We start from the raw sequence: 23,494 nt of genomic DNA on the forward strand, positions 1-23,494 counted from the left end.
GTCCAGAAGCACAGGATGTCTTCCCAATTCTTTGTGTCATTTTCAGTATCTTTCATCAGTGTTTTATAGTGTTCACAGTACAAGTACTTTCACCTTTTAGTTAGGTTTATTCCTAGGTATCTTACTATTTTTAGTGCCATTTAAATGGGATTGTTTTCTTAATATTGTTCTCCTGCTTCATTATTGGTGTATAGAATGCAACAGTTTTCTGTACTGTGACTTTACTGAATTTGTGCATTAGTTCTAGCCATTCTTTGGTAGAGTCTTTCAGGTTTCCTATATAGAATATGATGTCATCTGCAGATAGTGAAAATTTTATTTCTTCCTCGCTGATTTGGATGCCTTTTATTTCTTTTTGTTGTCTGATTGCTATGGCTAGTACTTCTAGTACTATGTTGAATAAAACAAGTAAGAATGGACATCCCTGCCTTGTTCCTTACCTTAGGGGAAAAGCTCTCAGTTTTTCTGCATTAAGGATAATGTTAGCTGTGGGTTTTTCATATGTGGCCTTTATTAATTTGAGGTATGTTCCCCCTAAATACTTTGTTGAGGATTTTTATGAACGGATGCTGTACTTTGTCAAATGCTTTTTTCTGCATCTACTGAAACAATCATATGGTTCTTCTCCTTTTTCTTATTAACATGAAATATCACATTGATTGATTTGTGAACATTGAGCCACCCTTGCAAGCCAGGAATAAATCTTACATGATCATGGTAAATGATTGTTTTTTAATGCTTGGTTGAATTCAGTTTGGTAGTATTTTATTAAGGATTTTTGCATCTGTGCTCATCAGGGATATCAGCCTGTAGTTCTCTTCTTTAGTGGTGTCTTTATCTGGTTTTGGCATCAGGATAATGCTGGTCTCATAGAATGAATTTGGAAGTTTTCTTCCTTTTCTGTTTTTGGAATATTTTGAGAAGATTAGGTATTAACTCTTCTTTAAATGTTTGATAGAATTCACCTGTGATGCCATCTGGTCCTGGACTTTTGTTTTTTGGGAGTTTTTTGGATTATTGATTCAATTTCTTTGCTGTTTATTGGCCTGTTCAACTTTTCTATTTCTTCCTGTTTAAAGTTTGGTAGTTTATGTTTTAGGACTTTATCCATTTCTTCTAGGTTGTCCTATTTGTTGACATATAGTTTTTCATATTATCTCATAATTGTATTTTTATTATATTGGTTATTTCTCCTCTGTCATTTGTGATTTATTTATTTGAGTCCTTTCTCTTTTTTTTCCTGATAAGTCTAGCTAAAGGTTTGTCAATTTTATTGATGTTTTCAAAGAACCAGCTCCTGGTTTCATTGATTGGTTCTATTATGATTTTTCAGTTTTTATTTCTCCTCTAGTCTTTATTCTTTTCCTTCATGCAAAATTTTAGGTTTTGTTTGTTATTCTCTTTTAGTCCCTTTAGGTATAAGTTTAAGTTGTTTATTTGAGATTTTTCTTGCTTCTTGAGGTAGGCCTGTATTGCTATAAACTTCCCCCTTAGAACTGCTTTTGCTGTATCCCAAAGGTTTTGGATATTTGTGTTTCATTTTCATTTTTGCCCATGTACTTTTAAATTTCTCCTTTTATTTCCTGGCTTATCCATTCATTGTTTAGTAACATGTTATTTAAATTTCAGGTATTTGTAGTCTTTCCAAATTTTTTTCTTGTGGTTGACTTCTGGTTTCATAACATTATAGTCAGAAAAAATGCATGGTATGATTTCAGTCTTCTTGAATTTGTTGAGATTTATTTTGTGGGCTAATATGTGATGTGTTCTGGAGACTGTTCCATGTTCATTTCATGTTCCATTGAAAAGAATATGTATGCTGTTGTTTTAGGATAGAATGTTCTGAATATATCTGTTAAGTCCATCTGGTCCAGTGTGTCATTCAAAGCCATTGATTTCTTCCATATTGATTTTCTGTTTAGATGATCTGTCCATTGATGTAAACATGGGGTTAAAGTCCCCTACTATCATTGCAATATTATTGATTAGTTCTTTTAGGTTTATTATTAACTGTTTTATATATTTGGGTGCTCCTATGTTGGATGCATAAATATTTATAATTATTATATCTTCTTGTTGGATTGTCCCCTTTATTTTTATATAGTGTCCTCCTTTGTCTCTTGTTAGTCTTTGTTTTAAAGTCTATTTTGTCTGATATAAGTATTGCTATTCCAGCTTTCTTTTGACATCCATTTACATAATTGATGTTTCTCCATCTCCCCATTTTCTTTTTTTTTTTTTTTAAGATTTTTATTTATTTATTTGACAGACAGATCACAAATAGTCAGAGAGGTAAGCAGAGAGAGAGGAGGAGGAAGCAGGCTCCCCGGTGAGCAGAGAGCCTGATGTAGGGCTCGATCCCAGGACCCTGAGACCATGACCTGAGCCGAAGGCAGAGGCTGTAATGCATTGAGCCACCCAGGCGCCCCTCTATCTCCCCATTTTCAATCTGCAGTTGCTTTTATGTCTAAATGAGTCTCTTATAGGCAGCATATGGATAGGTCTTATTTTTCTTACCCATTCTGTCACCCTGTGTCTTTTGGTTGGTAAGTATGTATGTATTGACATTTTATTACCTGTTTTGTTTTCTTTTTCTGGAGATTTTCTTTGACCCTTTCTTGTTTTTCTTTATTTCATGGTTTGCTGATTTTCATTAATGATATATTTGGATTTCTTTCTTATTATTCTTTGCATATTTATTAGTGGTTTTTTATATGTGGTTACCATTGTTTTGTGTATCACCCCTTCTGCATATAGCAGCCGATATTGAGTTAGTGGTTAAGTTTGAGCCTGTTCTTTTCTCCTCTCCTCCCTACGTTTTATGTATGTGTTATTATATTTTATATCCCTTTTTTGTCAGTACCTTGACTGATTATTTTACAGAAAAAATATTTTAAAAGATTGTATTTATTTATTTGACAGACAGAGATTACAAATAGGCAGAGAGGCAGGCAGAGAGAGAGGAGGAAGCAGGCTCCCCGCTGAGCAGAGAGCCCAATGTGGGGCTCGATCCCAGAACTCTGGCTGGGATCATGACCTGAGCTGAAGGCAGAGGCTTTAACCCACTAAGCCACCCAGGCGCCCCCAGAAATATTTTTAGTGCTTTGTGTTTCCTACCTTCATACTGTCACTTTTGGTCTTTTCCTTTCTGCTCAGAGTTCCTTTAGTATTTCTTGCAGGTTTGGTTTAGTGGTAATGAGCTCCTTTAGTTTTTGTTTGTCTGGGAAACTCCTTATCTCTCCTTCAGTCTGAATGATAGCCTTGCTGGATAGAGTATTCTTGGGTGCAGATTTTTCTCAGTCAGCACTTTAAATATATCAGACCACTCCTTTCTGGCTTGCTAAGGTTCTGTTGAGCAATCTCCAGCTAGCCCTATGGATTTTTCTCTTGTAAATTACTTCTTTTGTCTTCTGCTTTAAATTCTTTTCCTTTATTATTAAGTGTTGCAAATTTAATTATAATATGTCTTGATGTGGATCTGCTTTTGTTGACTTTGATGGGAGTTCTCTGTGCTTCCTGGATCTGGATTTCCTTCCCCAGATTAGAGAAGTTTTCAGCAATTATTTCTTCAAATAAATTTTCTGCTTCCTTTTCTCTCTCTTTTTCTTTGACTCCTATAATATAAATGTGATTATGTTTGATGAAACCTCTGAGTTCCCTAAGTCTATTCTCGTTTTACAGAATTCATTGTTCTGTATTTCAGCTTGATTACTTTCCATCATTCCTTCTTCTAGGTCACTAATTCGTTCCCCTGCTTCTTCCATTGTGGTGTTCATTCCATCAAGTGTGTTTCTCATTTCATTTATTTTCTTTTATCTCTGCTCTATTATTCCTTATCTCTGTGTTAAGGGTCTCACTAATGTCTTCCATACTTTTCTCAAGATCAGTGAGTATTCTAATGATCATTGCTTTAAATCTCTATCAGGTGTGTTACTTATATCTGTTTCACTTAGATCTCTGGCCATGACCTTGTCTTGTTCTTTCACTGAGGATAAGTTTTTCTGTCTCCTCATTTTGTCTGTCTGTGTGTGTGTGTTTCTGTATGTTAAGAAGGTCAGCTATGTCTTCTGCTCTTGAAAGTAGTGGCTTTATGAAGAAGAGTCCCTGGAGTGCCCTGCACAGCAGTGTCCGCTCTTCCCCAAAACCTGGAACTTCAGGAGAGTATCCTGTGTGTGTTGCTTATGCCCTCCTATTGCATCTGAGTCACTTTTTCTTTCAGTGCAGTCAACTGCACTGACTCTCTGCATGTTGTGGTCTGTTGTTTGTTCTCTGTGGTATTAGTGGGACCCAGCAGGCCAGCTCTGAGGGGGGAACTTGGAACAGTTCCTTCTGCCAAGGAACTTGGGAGCGAGACAGGGTTGTTACCAAATTTGCTTTGGGCCACTAGTCATATCTCAGATTCCCTGAAATGATGCACCAGCTGGGGGCCCAGGTGGCTGGGGATGCATCGCATTGGCTAGGCTTGGCTAGGCTTGGTATGTGTTGGCAGCTGTGCATCTGGCAACTGGGTGGGACCTATATGTTCACAAAATTTTCCCTCAGCCCAGGGCTGAGGCTAGCAGGAACAGAGTGTGCTAGTCCTCAGGTGCACTGCTAGCAGGTTAATAGCAGGTGTCTGAAGCACCTCCTGCAGGAGGCTCTGTGTGTATGCTGGGAGGCAGGGAAGGAAAATGGCAACTGCCTGTTCCCTCAGATTTAGGGAAATCCCCCAACATGCTCTGAAATCAGTATGAACAGATCTGTCTCCCATTAACCAACATCACCACCCTCCCTCCCTTACCCTATTGTGTAAACTGTTTCTGTGTTGTCTCTCTGCTCAAGCTTCTTTCTCTTTCAGGGCAGAGACCCAGCTATCACTCACCATCCTGGTTTGCCCACTGCTGAGTCCACTGACTTAAAGCACTAGACTGCAAGTCCTCTTGGTTTTAGAAATTCCCACAATTCAGCTTCTCTGGTTTTCAAACCCAGATGTTACAGGTTATAGGGATTAATCTTCTCCGTGATCTCCCTGGTGCAGGGGCCATTTCTCTGCCCTCTTCATGTGTACAGCTCCCTCCCTCCTGCTGGCAGACTTCCTCTGCCTTTCTGACCTTCTTATCCTTCCAGATGCAGCTTCTTCCCTATATTTATTTGTGGAGTTTGTTCTGCCAGTCTTTGGATCACTCTCCAGTTTATTGACTTAGATGTGGATGATACCTAGTTGTAAATGTGGGATGGGGAGAGTTCAGGGTCCTCCTACTCTGCCATCTTACCAAGCTCCCAGAACAAATGTACTCTGTTTTTAACTGCAGAAGAGAATTTGTTCTTTTTTCTTTTTTTTAATCCTCAGATATGTCTTAAAGAGAAGAAATAACTGATCTCAAGCCCAAATGTTTAGAATGTTGCAAAATGTCTTATGTGAGCCCATGGCAATACCAATCTGAGTTGCTGAATATGGCAAAATCTGAGAAGAGAAACTGTTTTTTCCTTTTTTTTTTTTTTGTGGCTAATGTGAAAGTAAGGTTGTTCCTTTGGTGATGATTTAAGCTTCTTGGGTCTCCAGATCTTGAAAATCTGATTTGGGTAGTTTAACCAACCCAGTTTGTTAGAGCATCTCACCTTACTGCAATTCTATATAACAAAAAGTGAACTGGAGAGGGTCCTGCTCTTTAAATAAAATAGGAGTAATTAATTGTATTCTCTACAATCTTTAACAAATTGGTGGAGACATAGTATTACAGAGGAAAGAAAAAGACCACAGGCAACGATAAACTATTTCTGCAAAGTAAATTGCTTTGTGAATGTATAGGGAAGTATTTAATAGCATTATTAGAATTACCTGTGTGACCCGCAAGGTCCTAAGCTTCTTCATCTCTTTGTGTGTAGCTTATGGCTAAGCATGTTGTTCAGATCTAGGTGGCACCATCAAATTGTATTGTATCTGAGCAGCACCAGAAACAGCTGATGTTGGAAACTAGAAGCTATCATAGTTTTTGGTTTTGGTTTTGGCTTTTTTTTGGTGCCCTGTATCCCATACTCTTGACCCCCTTCATATTGTAGCTATTATGATAGTTATGGGACATGCTGCCAGTTTCTTACTTTAAATGCCCACAGAATTTCTTCCCCTTTTTTGCCTCAGGTTTCCTCTGAAGTCCCGTAAGCTTGCTCAGCCTTATGCAGGAGTGCAGAGGAATTGAAGGCTCCTGGGAACAGCTATCAACCAGCAGGATTGGTGGTTGCTGCATAAGTGTGCCAGGCTCCTCCACTCTCTGGAGAGACAAATCTGAGGGGTGTTGTATGCCACTGTTAGGTCCTCCCCGGAAAATTTAGTTTACATTCTCCATGGTGATATCCGGCTCAATAATTTTTTTTTTTTAAGATTTTATTTATTTACTGGACAGAGAGAGAGAGATCACAAGTAGGCAGAGAGTCAGACAGAGAGAGAGGGGGAAGCAGGCTCTGTGCTCAGCAGGGATGCTGAGGCAGACGTGGGGCTCGATCCCAGGACCCTGAGATCATGACCTGAGCCGAAGGCAGCGGCTTAATCCACTGAGCCACCCAGGTGCCCCAGCTCAATACTTTTTATTGCCTTTCCTTTCTTTCTTGTTTGTAGCTCATTTTTCAGTCCTGTTTTTTGGGGGATCACCTACAAATCACCTATGTATACTCAGGTCCTTTTCTCAGGCTCTGCCTTTGGGGATCCCAAACCAAAACAGCAGCTTTAATTATTTGATAATAGTAAGTCATATTTAAACCCAAAGAAAGTATTTATCTGCAGTTGGTTGTTTTAAAGCTTTTTGAATTTATGGTTATGGAAAAAAAGTAATGCAATAACCTTTAAAATTTGAATCAGAACCAGGGAAGGTTTTGTGTGACTAAGAATTTTGTTAGACATTAGAGGACCCTAGAAGTCATCTCTGTCTACATTCATTCTTTTGGTGATCTGCCCCAGTAGCAGGGCTATAAATGCTGACTATGTGGCCATGAACTTTGTGTCTTTATCATCAATGCAGACCTTTCTTCCAAACTCCAGAGTTGACATCATCACTTCAGTCTCCAGTAGACATCTTCAAACTGAAATGTCAAGTTTGAATTTATGGCCTTCTCCAAAAACTTCCACATGCATTCTTCTCCATTTTGGTTGTTAGTAACTTCATCCGCCCACTTGTCAATGCCAAACAGTTAGGAATTATCCTTGACTCTTTCTCCCTCATTCCATAACCAAATCATCAGAAAGTCCTCTTGACTCCATCTTAAAATTCTATCTGAATTTAGCCAGTTTTTACTGTTGTACTGTGGTTCCAGCCACCACAGGTTTCAAGTGGATTGCTGGAAACTGCTCACTAATTTCCCTACTTTACCTACCTACCTACCGTACTTACCCACTCCAGTATATTCTCCATACCAAAATAACAACACAAGGTATATCATGTCACTCCCCTACTCAAAATCCTACATGGTGCTCTATCTTACTGAGGGTAGAATCCAAGTCCCTGTAAGTGGCCCACAAGTGCCCTTTATGATCTGGCCCTATTACATCTCTGCCTTCAACTTCTACTGTACTGCCCCATACTCAATCTGCTCTAGCCACAGTAGCCTCTTTGCTCTTCCTCACATATACCTGATATGCTCCCACTTTTGGATCTTTGTAATGGCTATTTCCTCTGCCTGGAATTCTCCTCAATCACAACAGAATGGATAACTCTTATCTCCTTCAAATCTTTGCTCTGATATCACCTTTAGAATGAGACCTACATTAACCACTTACTTAAAATTGTAGCTCCTACCTCCAGTAGATCTGATTCCCCTGACCTTGCTCTACTCATTTTTCCTCTTGGCACTTCTCAGTTTTCATAGTGTATTATTTACCTATTACGCTGATTGGTTGTGTCTGTTTTCCTCAGCAGAACACATATTCCACAGGCACAGAGATCTTTGTTTTGTTCACTAATTAATTCCAGTAAAATAGTTCCTGACACATAATTTAACACTCAGAAAATAGTTGCTGAATTGAATAATACTTTGTTTCTATCAAATTCCTTAAAACTTGAAGTATTATTTTATCAATGCTTTCTGTCTTCAACCTCATTCCAAAACTGATTGGGAGTACCTTACAGAAATATATACTATGCAACAGAATAACGATTAACAATTAATGAGGAAATTGGGCAAAAGTAAAATATTGGTCATGAAAAAAATCATGGATAAGCTTAGATGTTGAGCATTTACTAAAGGCAGACCATAGGTTTGGTCCTAAGCCAAAAGAAACTCTCAAATTAAGATTGGTTAAAAACAATGGAAAATTTAACAAAGCTGGAGGACTTGTCAAATGTAGTTAGAATGTGACTGTAACTGCTTGCCATGGTCATGTTACAAAAACTAACAAGTTCAGATATACAAAGCACTTAACATTCTGCAATGCATTTGACCCTTTGAACAACATGGGGGTTTGGAGTGCCAATCCCCTGCACAGTGAAAAATCCATGTACAATTCCTCATTCCCCCAAAACTTCATTACTAATAGCCTACTGTTGACTGTAAGTCCTACCAATACTATAAAGTTGATTAACACATATTTTGTATATATATTATGTACTGAGTTATTATTACAATAAAGAAAGCTAGAGAAAAAAATATTATTAAGAAAATCATAAGGTAGAGAAAATAAATTTACAGTATTATATTACACTTATCAGTATCATAAGTTTATGTTATCTGTTTTCAAGATGAATCATGTATCATTACCTACATCAGTATTATCTTTTATGCTACAAGACACTGTAGACATTATATGTATTACTAACAGTAGACATCAAAAATGAAAAGATAATGTGGAAAAGAAATTTATATTTAGTTATAGGTATTACAACTCATGCATTGATAAAGAAGCATCAATATGATTGCTTTATAGTAACCTAGTGTAATCAATACAGTTGCTTCATGAAAGCCTACCCTATATGCTAAGGAATGAATCATTATAACATTTTTATGGCATACAGAGACACCTGGGTGGTACAGTTACGCATCCTACTCTTGATTTCAGCTTGGGTCATGATCTCAGGTTGTGGGATCGAGCCCAGTGTCGGTCTCCATTCTCAGTGCAGAGTCTAATGGACATTCTCTCTTCCTTTGCCACTCCTGCTTGTGCTCTCTCTCTTTCTAAAATAAATAAATCTTTAAGAAAAAAATTTTAAGACATGCAGTATTATAATCATCTTCTTAATATAGTATTGGAAACATTGTTACATTTTTAGAGAAACACTTACCTGTGCTGACAGGCCAAACACAGTTTCTCCAATTATGAGAGAGAGAGAGGGCTAGGATATGGTAATGTAATTCTTCAAAAGCCAAGTTATAAAACTGTAAGCAAACTAACACATTATTAATTTTATATTAAATATCACTTACTGCATATCTTTGGAAGGATAGCTTATCCACTTCCATATACATCTTGCACATAATGTTCTACACAGTCAGTGCTTAAGCAGGGTTGGTGATGATGAAGCAGAAATATCTCCTACAATTCTTGCTTGACAGCTATTACATTTTCATATGAAGAGGTGTACATGCACAACAAGTAAGTTTATTAGCTGTATGACATGATTATTATTTACTATTCATTAAATGGAAGTAGATCATCATGAAAGTCTTCACCTCATTGTTTTTGTGTTGAGCAGGCTGTGGAGGAGGAGGAGGAGGAAGAGGAGAATGTCTGACTATCTCAGGGGTGGTATAGGTGGAAGAGGAGGCAAGAGAATGAGGCATACTTGCTGTAACTTTATGGAAATACATTTATTTTTTCATTTCTCTAAAAATGTTTCTGTATGGTACCAATCCTTCCACCATTGTTTGCTTTAGTTTTAGTGCCCGTATCATAGAATGGTGCATGCTGTAAAAGAAGTTAAAGCAGTCTTGAATAACCAGAACCCTTCTGCCAGATTGTCTAATGTCAGTTTGTTTTCTGATACTGCTTCTTCTACCTCTTCCTCCTCATCATCTGGCACTGGTTTGGAAGCATTCATCTCCATCAAGTGGTCTTCTGTCAATCCCTCTGCTGTGATATCTATTAACTCGTACATTTCTCCAACATCCATATCACCCTTTACTCTCACCCTCTGCCTTTTTTGAATGGCTCTGTTCTAAATCCTGTGAAGTTATGCACAACATTTGTCACAGGTTTTTCCAGTAGGAATTTAGTTTTGGACTTGGCTTTTATGGCCTTTTCTGTAATAATGATGTCATCCTCAGTGGTGTAATCCTTCTAGACTTTTATGATGCCCTCTCTATCGTGGTTATCTCTCTTTTTAAAATTTAAATTAAATTAGCCAACATACAGTAGTACATCATTAGTTTCAGATGTAGAGTTCATAATTCATCAGTTGGGTATAACACCCAGTGCTCCTCACATCACATGCCCTTCTTAATGCCCATCATCCACTTACCCCATCCCCCCTCCCACCTCCCCTTCACCAACTTTCAGTTTGTTTCCTATGGTTAGGAATCTCTCATGATTTGTCTCCCTCTCTGATTTCTTCCTATTTGGTTTTCCCTCCCTTCTCTTATGATCCTCTGTACTATTACTTGTATTCCACATATGAGAGAAACCGTAGGATAATTGTCTTTCTCTGACCTATTTCGCTCAGCATAATACCCTCCTGTTTCATCCATGTCGATGTAAATGGTAAGTATTCATCCTTTATCATGACTGAGTAATATTCCATTGTGGTTTTCTTTCACAGCCATGACAGTCATTTTCATAGAGTGCTTTGTAATGAGCCTCAAAGGTCCTTATGACATCCTGATCTAGAGGCTGAATTAGAGACATCTTGTTTAGGGGCAAGTTGAACTTTTTCATGCCTTCAGTGTTGAATTCATGGGGTCCTGGCTGGTCAGGGGCATTGTCTGATATCAAAAGAACTTTAATAGGCAGTACCTTACTGGAGAAGTACTTCCTGACTTCAAGAACACAGCATTGATGGAAGCAACCCAGGAAATGGTTTTCTTAAAGGCATCCAAGAACTCATCTGCTGCCTCTTGGTTGGAAAACACTGCTTCTCCTGTTATCTTGACATTTTTTAAGCCAAACGTCTTTCTAAAATTATCAAACCATCCTTTGCCAGCATTAAATTCTCCAGCATTTAGATCCTTCACCTTCCTTTATCTTTAAGTTTTCATATAATGACTTCACTTTTTTCCAAATTATATTAGAGTCCATAGGTATGCTTTCCTTATAGCAATCCTGCACCCACATAAAAGCTGCATTTTCAATATGAGATAAAAATATTTTCTTTTCTTTTATTTTTTTTTTTTCTTACAATGGTCCTTACACTGGATTCTTTTATGTTGAAGTGGCAGGCAACTGCAACTGCAGACCTCAATCTCTGGTACATATCAAACAATTCACCTCTTTCTTGTGATGTCATGACTTTTCTCTGCTTTCTGGAAGCCCTTCCAGCATCACTAGTGGTACTCTGTATAGGTCCCATGGTGTTATTCAAGGTTTACAGAATTGTACTAAACACACACACATAAACACATGAGAATCCTAAAAGATCACTTTTTATGAGTACGAAATTTACTGGAATGACAAAATGCTCCTGCAGAGATGATTAGCATCAGGTGGGCTTCAGGCAGATACTGGCAATGCTCAAGCTCCCCACAGTAACAACAGGAGATGGCTACACAATTACTGGAGTAGTATAGTATTACTACATTTAATTTGAAGCAGTTATGATTTAATACTACATCTATACAGTTGTTTACGTTTCTCTCAACTGTAGAATGGTGCCATGTGTGGTCTGTAAGTATGTATACATTTTGATAAATGTTAAGTTTTTACAATAGATTTGTATATGTTTTATGATAATAAAAGTTAAAATAGACTGGTAGCTATATATGTTTTAGGCATTCATGACATATCCAACTTTTTCTTTTAATTTTTCCATATTTCTAGGCTACACAGTTTATCTGCTAGTTTTTCCAAGTTGTCAAAATTCTCCAAAAATTTCTCAGTATATTTATTGAAAAAAAATCCATGTATAAGTGGACCATGTGTTTCAAACCCGTGTTGTTCAATTGTACTTCTCAGGCGTGAGTGATTCAAAATACTAAATAGCTCATACTGTCTAAGAGAATTATGCCATTAGGTATGAGTGAAGTTTCAAGTTTAATTTGTATTGAAAGTAAATACTATGTACTGCTTGGCTTATAGGCAACTAGGAGCTTCTTAAACCAATGAGAATATATCTGCCTATTTAGCTGAAGCAAGAAAGCAAAGATTGGCTTAAGAAGGACTATTTCACAAAACAAAGACTTTCCATAGATACTTTTTCTTTACTAACTTAACTTCTGTTGTGATTCTGTTTATAGTAGCTCGGGATATGGAGGAATGTTTGCACTTGTTAGGAATTACTGTCCTTTTTTGCCAGATGTCCAGTCTGTAAAACCATAACTTTAATGTTTTGTTTATTCTTTTCATTGTTTCTGATAGGAAGGTAAATTCAACCCATATTCTTCCATTTTGGCCAGAAAGGGAAATCCTGACCTCTGTCTTCCAAATTTGCTCATAGACCTCCTGACATTTTTGTCACCAACATTAGTGCATCTGAATTCTTGGCAACTTTATCTTATTCAGGGCAGTGACCCCTTCTCACTTCACTTACATGATTATCCAGTTTTAGTACTCGGTTAATTCAGTTACTGCTTTCTTAGTATCCCAGACTTTCGTACTTTGTAGCTCTTGATGTATATGCCAGTTTTTGTCCATATCGGATACTTGTTTTTAATCCCTTCTAATGCCACTTGGCCTTATGTCTTACTCCAGTCATTGTTCTATTGCCTGAAAGCTTTGCATAAATACAGATGTATTATGCTTTGCCTCAAACTGGAACCTCATACCACACTTTTAAATTTCTTTTCTCCTGCGGGGCACCGCTACAGTCATGTCACAAGATGCAGGAATCAGCTCCAGATGCATGAGTGCCTAACCAAAAAGTGTATGGGAGTGAATGACCCTGGAGGCTACCTTTGATCAATGAATAAGGTCGATGGTGAAGAAATGTTTTCCTCTTTAGTCCCTCAGACTAAGTCAGACTCAGGAGGTCTCTAGAGGATTGAGCCCTGGCTAACCTGAAGGAATGAGGGCCGCAGCCCCATTACAGCCTTGAACTGGCTTTTCCTCCCTCCCTGTGATGTAATGCCACTGTCACAGACCTTTATTCTCTATCCTCGACTGCTCCTATCCTATCCGACTATCCGCCTATCCTCGACTGTATCCTCCTCATTTGCTTCTATGCTGATAATTGTAGAAAATAAGGAAAAAAAGCCATTTTGGATAGGTGTTCTAGTAAATCATACCATCTTACACTAAATGGATTCTTTTTCTGCCAGGTGATCCCAACGAGTCATCTTGGGTAACGTTGCCACTTTAGTCTTTCATGTCTTCATCCTCAAAACTGGCCTTCCTCATTCTCAAGCTGAGTTGTTGAAAAGTATAAGACTTTACAAGATTGGCTGCCACATTGTCTTTGTCTTTATTTCAAAACAGTTTTCAACTGATTTCTCCCCTTTATAAAAATTTATTTAAAAAATCTTTTTAAAAATTAACTTTATTTAAATTCAATTAATTAACATATACTGTGTTATTAGTTTCATTCAATGCAAGATTTATTGAAATAATACTCTATTTTTTCTCATATTTATTCCCTAAGCCTTGACAAACTAGTTATAATATCTGTCACTCCTTGGAAACCACTGTCTTAACAGTCAGTGACAGATAAAACAATCATCATACCTCATAGCCTTTCCTCAGTCATCATCTTTGATCACATGTCAGCATGTTCCAGTAAATCTGTTTTCTATTATGACATTGTAAAAATTCCTACCTGTTTAGCTTCTTACTCTTTGTATTCCCCAATCATTGCCTTATCCGTTCCCTGAACTCTCTGTAGGTTCTTTCTCTGACTGACCCATCTCCCAAACCCCAGTCTTGTATTGTTGCTCATTTCTCATTGTATATTACTGCTGGACAGTGAGTTGGACCTCGAAGTTATCTTCTCTAGAATGGAGTTTATCATTCCCACTCACTTCCTCCTTACCTCGGCTCCTCCTTCTGTCTTGTTTTCGAACAGTAATACTTTTTGTTAAGGCACCGGTGGATTTCAGCTCCCTTTTTGCATCTTCAGTATTTGGAGAAGAGAAAACCAGGCACTCTGATTTATACATGTTAACTCAATACCCACAACAATTCATATTTCATACATAAATAAACTAAGACCGAAAGTAGTCAACTGAGTTCCTTAATATCTCAGAGCTATCTAGGAATGGGAACCATATCTGCTGGATACTAAAAATTGTGCACTTTTCACTGTGTAACGAATAGTGACTTTTAAACAGCATAATATCCTGAATCATCAAAGAAATATTCAATTATGCTTTTGTTCTTATATTTATTAAGGAAGAAGAGCAGACAAATACAGTTAGAAAGATTATGAACCGTCAGCATGAATTGAAAGTAATAAAGACTTTCTGTTAAACTTTGTGTTATTAAAATGCTGTTAACCAGAGCAACCTCTTTCCCAGATTCCTCAATCAGTCAAGGTTGTATTACATATTGAACAGGGTGGTTGTGTTACATACTAATTCAGGTATATGCTCACTAATGTCTTTCATATTGAGTTCAGAGTTGGAAATAGTTTTTGTTTTGTTTTTTTTTTAGTATATGTTTTAATTGGATATTTCCCAGTGTTAAACTCAAAGAAAATCTTCTCCTATTGAGCTTCAGAGCTAAGTTAAGTTTGACAACTGAGACAGAAGAATCTTTAAGTAAAGGGCTGATCAGTAGCAGCAGTTAGTTAGTAGTGAGGAAATGTCTTATGAGTAGGCAAAGTGGGAAATTACATGATAGCCTGTAAGTATGGCTTATACTCTAGGCAAAGGATGCACCATCATTAGGCAATTGCACACTGAACAACTGCCAGTTAAGGACCATTTTATCCAATTTAGACCTAATGAACTTAGTAGATGAGCTCCCTGCTGAATTAAGGAGCAATCAAAGCCTCATTTTGGATTCTGTGCCATCTAGGTCAAGACGTTCCAAAAGTGTTGTGTATTACTTGGTACAGAAAAGAGATGACTTTCTTATCCTTCCTTCTGGTTAATTCTTTAACAAATATTTATGAATATGATTTCTGCCATAGGAAATATCATTTGGGGATTGGTAGATAATGATATGACAGAATTGGAAAACTGTTCTTTGCCTTTAAGGAGTTTTATTTCCATTTTTGCTAATGTTTTTCAATTACCTTGAGTCACTTTTTTTTTAAATTGAAAGGATAAAAAGAATTTTATTTAAGTCTAAAAACAAAGTAACTCTCCCCTAGCAAGAAGGTTGATAAAAGGTCTTTAGTAAAAGGGATAAGGAACAAAGAGGTGAGGATGTGTTTTGTGTATTCACCTATCTCAGAGGTGCAATGACACTGTGGTTTTATTTGGAACTTTCAGGAAGTGCAAAAGATGTGTCAGAAGAAGCCCATGTCTGCCTACCCTGCAGGGAGGGCTGCCCCTACTGTGCTGATGACAGCCCCTGCTTTGTCCAGGAGGATAAGTATTTGCGACTTGCTATCATCTCCTTCCAAGCCCTGTGTATGCTGCTCGACTTCGTTAGCATGCTGGTGGTCTACCACTTTCGCAAAGCAAAGGTAAACCCAGGTACCCTGGTTATGAGCTTCCTTTTATTATGAAGTAACCTCTTCTTTTTTCACGCAACTAGAGTTTTTCCATGTTCCAGTTGCTTCTCTTTTTAGCAAAAGACTTCCTATAATATAATCAGAGTAGAGTATGAACATTATATTCTTTAGCTCTCTCTTCCCAGGAGAAATAGGGATTAAAAATATAGAATCTTATTGTAACATTTTCTTCTACAGAATGTTTCCCCCTATTTAGCCTGAAGTTTGAGTATTTTATTGCCTTGAAGAACTCTCTTTTTTATCTCTTTGCCTTCTAGAAGAACTTATTCTGCCAGTACCCAAAGTATTGTTAACTTTTTTCATATTTAGAAAGCTTTTTGATATTTATTATATTTCATTTTTATTTCTCTTAGCCATATTTGAGGTTGGCAAATGGACTTGACTTTTTTGAGCAAATGTATTCAAAGTATAATGATAGTTTGAAGAATAAATTTACTCATGAGCTTATATTTGGTCTTATATTAGTGTCCCAGGATAACAGTGATCCTACAAAGAACTTATATGGCTTTTGAGAGAGCCTGTCCTTCGGTCCTGTTCTGAGAAATCAAACAGTAGTATAGACATTTGTATGCTTCTCAGTCAAGGGTGGATGAAATGGTAAAATGTTCAGGGCAAAGCTTTCTGGGGAGTTGTCTTCACTTGGTCACCCAATTAATTATATGTTGCCAGTGTTGTTGTCAGAATTTGTGGTTCTCTTGCTTTCAGAAACTTATTTGTACCATAGGGGAAAAAACATACAGCCTAAAGTTTCCACCTTTTCTGAATTCAAATGACCCCTTTGTGTTAGCAAAGTTGTACAGATTGGTTTAGATAACAGAGCTCATCAGAAGCATGAAGTGTTCCCTTTAGAAATTCAAAAAATAAAACAACTCTCTGAACGGCATCTATTACAAGACCTCCAGTTAACATTTAAAAAAATCCCCTCTCTTGAGATTGTAAGAGAATGTATCCATTATGTTAATGTTACAGACTTTAATAGTAAATTTAAATAGACAGTTTCATTAACAGAAGCATACAACACAAAATCAAGCTTTAAGTCAGCAAGAAAGTGCAGAACAGGCAAATTGCTCTTGATTTAACCAATACTTGTCTTTCTTTTGAAACAAATACATGTTAAATTGTGTATATAATAAAGTAGCAGGCAAGTAGAGTGGAGAAATATCCAACCACACTTACCTAGATAAAATTAATGAGTTGTTTTTTTTTTTTTTTTTAAAAACCTGTCACTGGCAGAGCAGATAGAATTGGAAGCTCTATTTAATAAACTGCTGTGAAATCACTCTATATAATGCAATTCATTCACACAGGGGATAACAGAATTTTACTTGATTATAATCATTAATGATTGCTGTGCTAAATGAAGTTAATGATACATGATGGGTAGAATATTACATTGGATATTAAGAAAACTGAGATAGTTCTTGCTAGACCAAAGTCTTAATCTTTATTGATGTTACTTAACATTTCCAAAGTTATTAACTTTTCAAATTTCTCTGGACCTTCATATGAAATGCTACTTTATAGGGCTTTCATGAGAATTGGTATCTTTACACATCATTTGGTGAAATTTCTGTGAATACAAACTAGCTGGAATAGATAAATTAAACTTCATTGAGTTTTAAGATGGTTGCCTTTTGAAGAATCAGTTTTCACAGAATGTGACATAACATAGGGGGGATTATTTTTAAGAAATAATATAGGGTAATAAATTCAGTGAACATGGATCTAGTATATTGATGAAAGGAAACATTTAGTGAACTTTTCTCTTCTGATTTCAGTTACCAAAAAGAATGATTAATTTTCAAAGCAGTAAACCATTTCCAATGTGGAAATTGCATGTTTATGGCAGGTAGACATTGGCTTTGCTTTTTAAAACTTTTATGTCTTTGCAGCATTTCTTTGCAAAGAGCAGAAAACTGGTGATCCCTTTTGAAGTACTACTGATGTCGTATGAGTTTCCCATTGCATTGCCTACCCACCAGTAATTAAAAGAACAAAAACCTTAATCTATCAGTTTACATCTATTTTGACAAAAGAGGAAAACCTTAGTTCCAACATAGAAGTAGCATAATATTGTGGGTAAGTGTGCAGACCCTAGAGTCAGACTGTTTAGACTCGAATCCTGTCTTAGCCCCGGGAATGATATTACACTTTGGGAAAACTGCTTAGCTTTACTTTGACTAGCTTTTTCCTCTGTAAAATGGGGCTTAACACACCATATGCAAAAATTAATTTAAAAATGGGTTATACACCTAAATATAAGGCTCAAAACTAAGAAACATATTTTTAGAAGAAAACATAGGCATAAATCTTTATGATCTTGGGTTAGGCAATATTTCTTAGTTACAGCATGAACAGCATAAATGACAAGAGGAAAAAATAAACAAATTGGACTTCATTAAAATTAAAAACTTTTGTGGATCAAAGGACATCATCAAAAAGGTTAAAAAGACAACCCATAGACTAGCAGGAAATATTTGTAAATCATACCAGAACCTAGAATATATAAAGAATAAAAAGATTAAAAATGGGCAAGGGATCTGAATAGGTATTGCTCCAAAGAAGATATACAAATGGCCAATATGCATATGAAAAAATGCTCAAGAATTTTAGTTATTAGGAAAATTCAAATCAAGCCCCCAGCACACACTGGCATAGCTAAAAATAAAAAGACAGTAACTAGTGTTGTTGAGGATGTGGAGAAATTGAAACTCTAATTGCAGCCACTTTGGAAGATAGTTTAGCAGTCCCTCAAAAAATTAAACATACACTTATAATGTGACCCAGTAATTCCCCTTCTAGGTATATGCCCAGGAGAATTGAAAACATATGTCCACAATGGCTAAAATAAAAAACATAGGAAATAATAAGTGATGGCAGGGATGTGGAAAAAAAAGAACCCTTGTGCACTATTGGTGGGAATGCAAACTCGTGCAGCCACTGTGGAAAGCAGTATGGAGGTTCCTCAAAAAGTTAAAAATAGAATTATCAGCTGACCTAGTAATTTCACTACTGGGTATTTAACCCCCCAAAATGAAAACACTAATTCGAGAAAATATATGCATCCCATGTTTGTTGCAATATTACTTAAAACAATCAAGATATGGATACAACCCAAGTATCCATCAATAGATGAATGTGTGTGTATAACAGAATATTACCCATAAAAAAAAAAGATGAGATATTGCCATTTGCAACAACGAGGATGGATCTAGAGGGTGTAATGCTAAGTCAGAGAAAGACAAATATATTTCACTCCTATGTTGAATTTAAGAAACAAAACAAATGAGAAAAGAAAGAAAAAGAGACAAACATAAAACTGACTCTTAAATGCAGAGAAGAAACTCATGATTGCCAGTGGGGAGGGAGGTAGGTAGAACAAAGTGGATTAAGAGTATACTTACCTTCATGTGCACTGAGAAATGTATAGAACTGTCAAATCATTATATTGTACACCTGAAACTAATAAAAAAGAAGAAAACATTTGCCTACACAAAAATGTTCACACAGATGTTCATAGAAGATTATGGAAAAAATATGGAAAAGATATGGAAAAAATGGAAACAACCCAACTGTTCATCAGTTGATGAATGGATAAATAAAATGTGGTATATCCATTAAATGGAATATCTTTTTGACAGTGAAAAGGAATAAGTACCGACACATGCTACAACATGGTTGAATCTTAAAAACATGCTAAATGAAAGAAAATATTCATGAAAGATCATTTATATGAAGTTTACCTTTATATGAAATGTCCAGAATAGGCAAATCAATAGAGCCAAGTAGAGTAGTGGTTGTCAAAAGATACAAGGAGGGGAAAATGGGGTGTGACTGCTAAGAGGTTCAAGGTTTCTTTTGCAGGGGATGAAAATTTTCTAAACTTAGGTTATGGTAATACATTTCACAAGTCTGTCAGTATACTAAAAACCACTGGCTTGTACATGTTACAAGGATAAAAGATATATTAATTATATCTCAATAAAGCTATTACAAAATTTTTAAAAGAGTTTATTACTTACCTGACAGGATTCTTTTGAAGATGTAATGTGATAATTCATATAACGTACCTTACTAGACATTTGTCTTTTATTATTACATTATCTTAGACCACTTTGTGAAATTAATAAGCTGTTTGCTTCTTGTTAGGGGTTAAGAATGACATTTTTTAAAGATTTTAAAATTTATTCATTGAGAGAGAGACCGAGAGAGCACACAAGTCAGAGGAGGCAGAGGGAGAGGGAGAAGCAGACCCCCAGCTTAGCCAACCGGGGAGCCTGACGTAGGTCTCCATCCCAGGACCCGGAGATCATGACCTGAGGTGAAGGCAGATGCTCAACCATCTGAGCCACCCAAGAGCCCCAAGTATGATATTTAAAATAGTTTAAAAGATAAGGTATTGAAAAATATAGCCAGTGGGATTCTAGGCAGTGGGATTCTAGGCAATGGAATTCTAGGCAATAAATTCACTTAAATTTTCTTTATAATTGCAAACAGTCATCTTGTACTAATCTTAATAGGTTGTCCAGATAGCTGAAATGAACAAAACACTGATGGTACAGATTCTTTTATTTTGGCTACATTTTCATCATGAAAGAATGGAAAGAATGCTAAACTATAAGCAGGGTAGTTTCACTTGGTTGTCTCAAGTGAAAAAAAGATCTTTTATTTTCAGTTTTTTTTTGTTTGTTTTGTTTTGTTTTTTAAAGATTTTATTTATTTATTTGACAGACAGAGATCATAAGTAGGCAGAGAAGCAGGCAGAGAGAAGAGGGGAGAAGCAGGCTCCCCTCTGAGCAGAGAGCTGGATGCGGGGCTTGATCCCAGGACCCTGGGATCATGACCTGAGCTGAAGGCAGAGGCTTTAACCCACTGAGCCACCCAGGTGCCCCTATTTTCAGTTTTTTAATTCAACAATTATTTATTGAGGATCTGCCATTGCTAGGCATTGTGATACCCAATACAATTTGAAGAATAAATGGGAGTATTCTTTTTTTTATTTAATAAATTTATTTTGTTTTTTCATTTAAATTCAGTTAGCCAACACATTATTAGTTTCAAATGTAGAGATCAGTAATTCGTCAGTTGCATATAACACCCAGTGCTCATCATATCACATGCCATCCTTAATACCCATCACCCAGTTACCCCAACCCCCACCCCACCTCTCCTCCAGCAACCCTCAGTTTGTTTCCCATAGTAAAGAGTCTCTCATGGTTTGTCTCCCTCTCTGATTCCTTCCCGTTCAGTTTTCCCTCCCTTCCTTTTTTTTTTTTTTAAGATTTTATTTATTCATTTGACAGACAGAGATCACAAGTAGGCAGAGAGGCAGGCAGAGAGAGAGGAAGGGAAGCAGGCTCCCTGCTGAGCAGAGAGCCCGACGTGGGGCTTGATCCCAGGACCCTGAGATCATGACCTGAGCCGAAAGCAGAGGCTTTAACCCACTGAACCACCCAGGTGCCCCCCCCCCTTCCTTTTTGATCCTCTTCACTGTTTCTTATATTCCACACATGATTGAAACCATATGATAATTGTCTTTCTCTGATTGACTTATTTCAGTCAGCATAATACCTTCCAGTTTCATCCATGTTGATGTAAATGGTAAGTATTCATCCTTTCTGATAGCTGAGTAATATTACAGTGTGTATGTGTGTGTGTGTGAGATCTTCTTTATCCATTCACCTGTCAGTGGACATCTTGGCTCTTTCCATCGTTTGTCTGTTATGGACATTGCTTCTATAAACTTTGGGGTGCATGTGCCCCTTCATATCACTGCATTTGTATCTTTGGGGTAAATACCTAGTAGTACAATTGCTGGGTCGTAGGGTAGCTCTACTCTTAACTTCTTGAGGAACCTCCATACTGTTTTCCAGAGTGGCTGTACTGGCTTGCATTCCCACCAACAGTGTAAAGATTTCGCCTTTCTCTACATCCTTGCCAACATATGTTGTTTCCTGACGTGTTAGTGTTTCCCATTCTGTCTGGAGTGGGGTGGTATCTCATTGTGGTTTTGATGTGAATTTCCGTGATGGCTAATGATGCTGAACATTTTTTAATGTGTCTTTTGGCCATTTGTATGTCTTCCTTGAAGAAATGTCTGTTCACGTCTTCTTCCCATTTTTTGACTGGATTATTTGTTTTTTGAATATTGAGTTTGATAAGTTCTCTGTAGATCTTAGATGCTAGCCATTTATTTGATATGTCATTTGCAAATATCTTCTCCCAGTCTGCAGGTTGATTTTTTTAGTTTTGTTGACTATTTCCTTTTGCAGCCCCAGAGGTGAAAGACTGTGGCCCCCTCTGTATCATAAACCCTCAGGGATAAGTAGTCTTCACTTTTGCCTGTGCCAGACTCTGCAGACTGCTGCGCGTGCACCCATGCCAGTCCCTCCTTGGGAGGGAGGAGGGTTGCTATGGGTCTGCTGCCTGCAGCGCCCCCCCCCCCCCCAGAGAGTGGTCGCTGGATCGTGTGCTCACCCATGCTGCCCCTCCAAGAGGAAGGAGGAGCGTTGCTGAGTTTCTGTCCTTTGCTGGGCCTCCACACTGACAATGATTGCCTCTTCCTGCCGCAGTTCTCAGTTTATGGCAAACCGAGCTGAGAGCCCACTCCTGGGCTTGCTGACAATAGCCGGTTTCCCTGCTCAAATGCTTGGGAAGTCTGCTGGCTCAGGCACCCCATTCTTTCTGTGACCCCAGGGATCCGGGATCCTGAGTCCACACTGTCCCACCTAGGATTCTTCTCCCTTTGCCACATGAGTACCTTTCAGCAGGGGCGTTTCTCACTGGAGCAGTCTTCTAAAGGTTCTGATTTTGCACTCCAGGCCTATCGCTTTCCACCACCTTTCAAAAGTTCCTTCCCACCCACCGTTTCTCTTCTGATATATCCAAACCTGAGATTCACTTCTCCACACCTCTTACCTTGCAAAATGTGGCCACTTTTCTATGTGTGGAATTCCAGCAGTTCTTTTCTTATATCACAGGCTGAATTCACAGGTGTTCAGAATGAGTTGGCAGATATCTAGCTAAATTCAAGGGACCAGATGAAATGAGGTCCCCTAGTCTTCCTCCATCCTGCCTCCCCCCTTAAAAACAATCTTTTAAATACCCAAACTCCACAAGCGCTCGATCACATGCACATCTGCAATTACACAAATATTTCTATAGTGATGATCATCTTTAAAAAACATTTACTGCGCATTTTCTTTTATGTAGCTTTTTGTTCTTTTTATGGGTGATTTAGTGTACAACTAAACTATAGTTATTCACTATTCATATTTGTCTGTATCACTGACCTTTCTAGGAAGGTTCTTTCCTTTACCTTCAAAATGGGAAAGTTACAGAAATCTTGGGAGATTATCAATTACGAAGTCATGGAACACATGCTTCTTGTGTTATTACAGTGCTAACAGTTTAAAAGTTGATAATTTAAATAAATTTGTTACCAGTTTCCTGGTTTTTATTTAGAAAGATGACAGGGATACCTGGGTGGCTCTGTCAGGTAAGTGTCTGACTTTGACTCAGGTCGTGATCCCAGGGTCCTGGGATCAAGTCCTACCTCAGGCTCCTTGCTCGGCGGCGGGCGGGGGGGTGGGGGGTTTGCTCCTTTCCCCTGTGCTCTTCCCCCTGTTCAGTGCTTGCGCTCACTCGCTCTCTCGGTCTCTCTCTCTCTGACAAACAAATAAATAAAATCTTTAAAAGAAAAAAGATGACAAACTATGAGAACTAGAGAATGAAGCAACCCCTCTTTTCAAAGAAACGAAAACCCAGCT

The 23,494-nt window shown here is 37.5% G+C and overlaps 1 protein-coding gene across 1 annotated transcript in view; it reads left to right on the forward strand.

The window, feature by feature from the left end:
* The window catches only part of GPR158 (G protein-coupled receptor 158), a gene marked incomplete at both ends in the record, with an annotated part of 320,694 nt that overhangs the window by 121,745 nt on the left and 175,455 nt on the right, over positions 1-23,494 (forward strand). The window contains one exon of the mRNA XM_080810173.1: positions 15,443-15,677. Within this exon, the coding sequence (XP_080666299.1) occupies positions 15,443-15,677 (235 nt within the window). The remainder of the gene's footprint in view (positions 1-15,442; positions 15,678-23,494) is intronic.

Source organism: Martes martes (assembly GCF_963455335.1).
Source record: "Martes martes genome assembly, chromosome: 8".
Lineage (NCBI taxonomy): Eukaryota > Metazoa > Chordata > Mammalia > Carnivora > Mustelidae > Martes > Martes martes.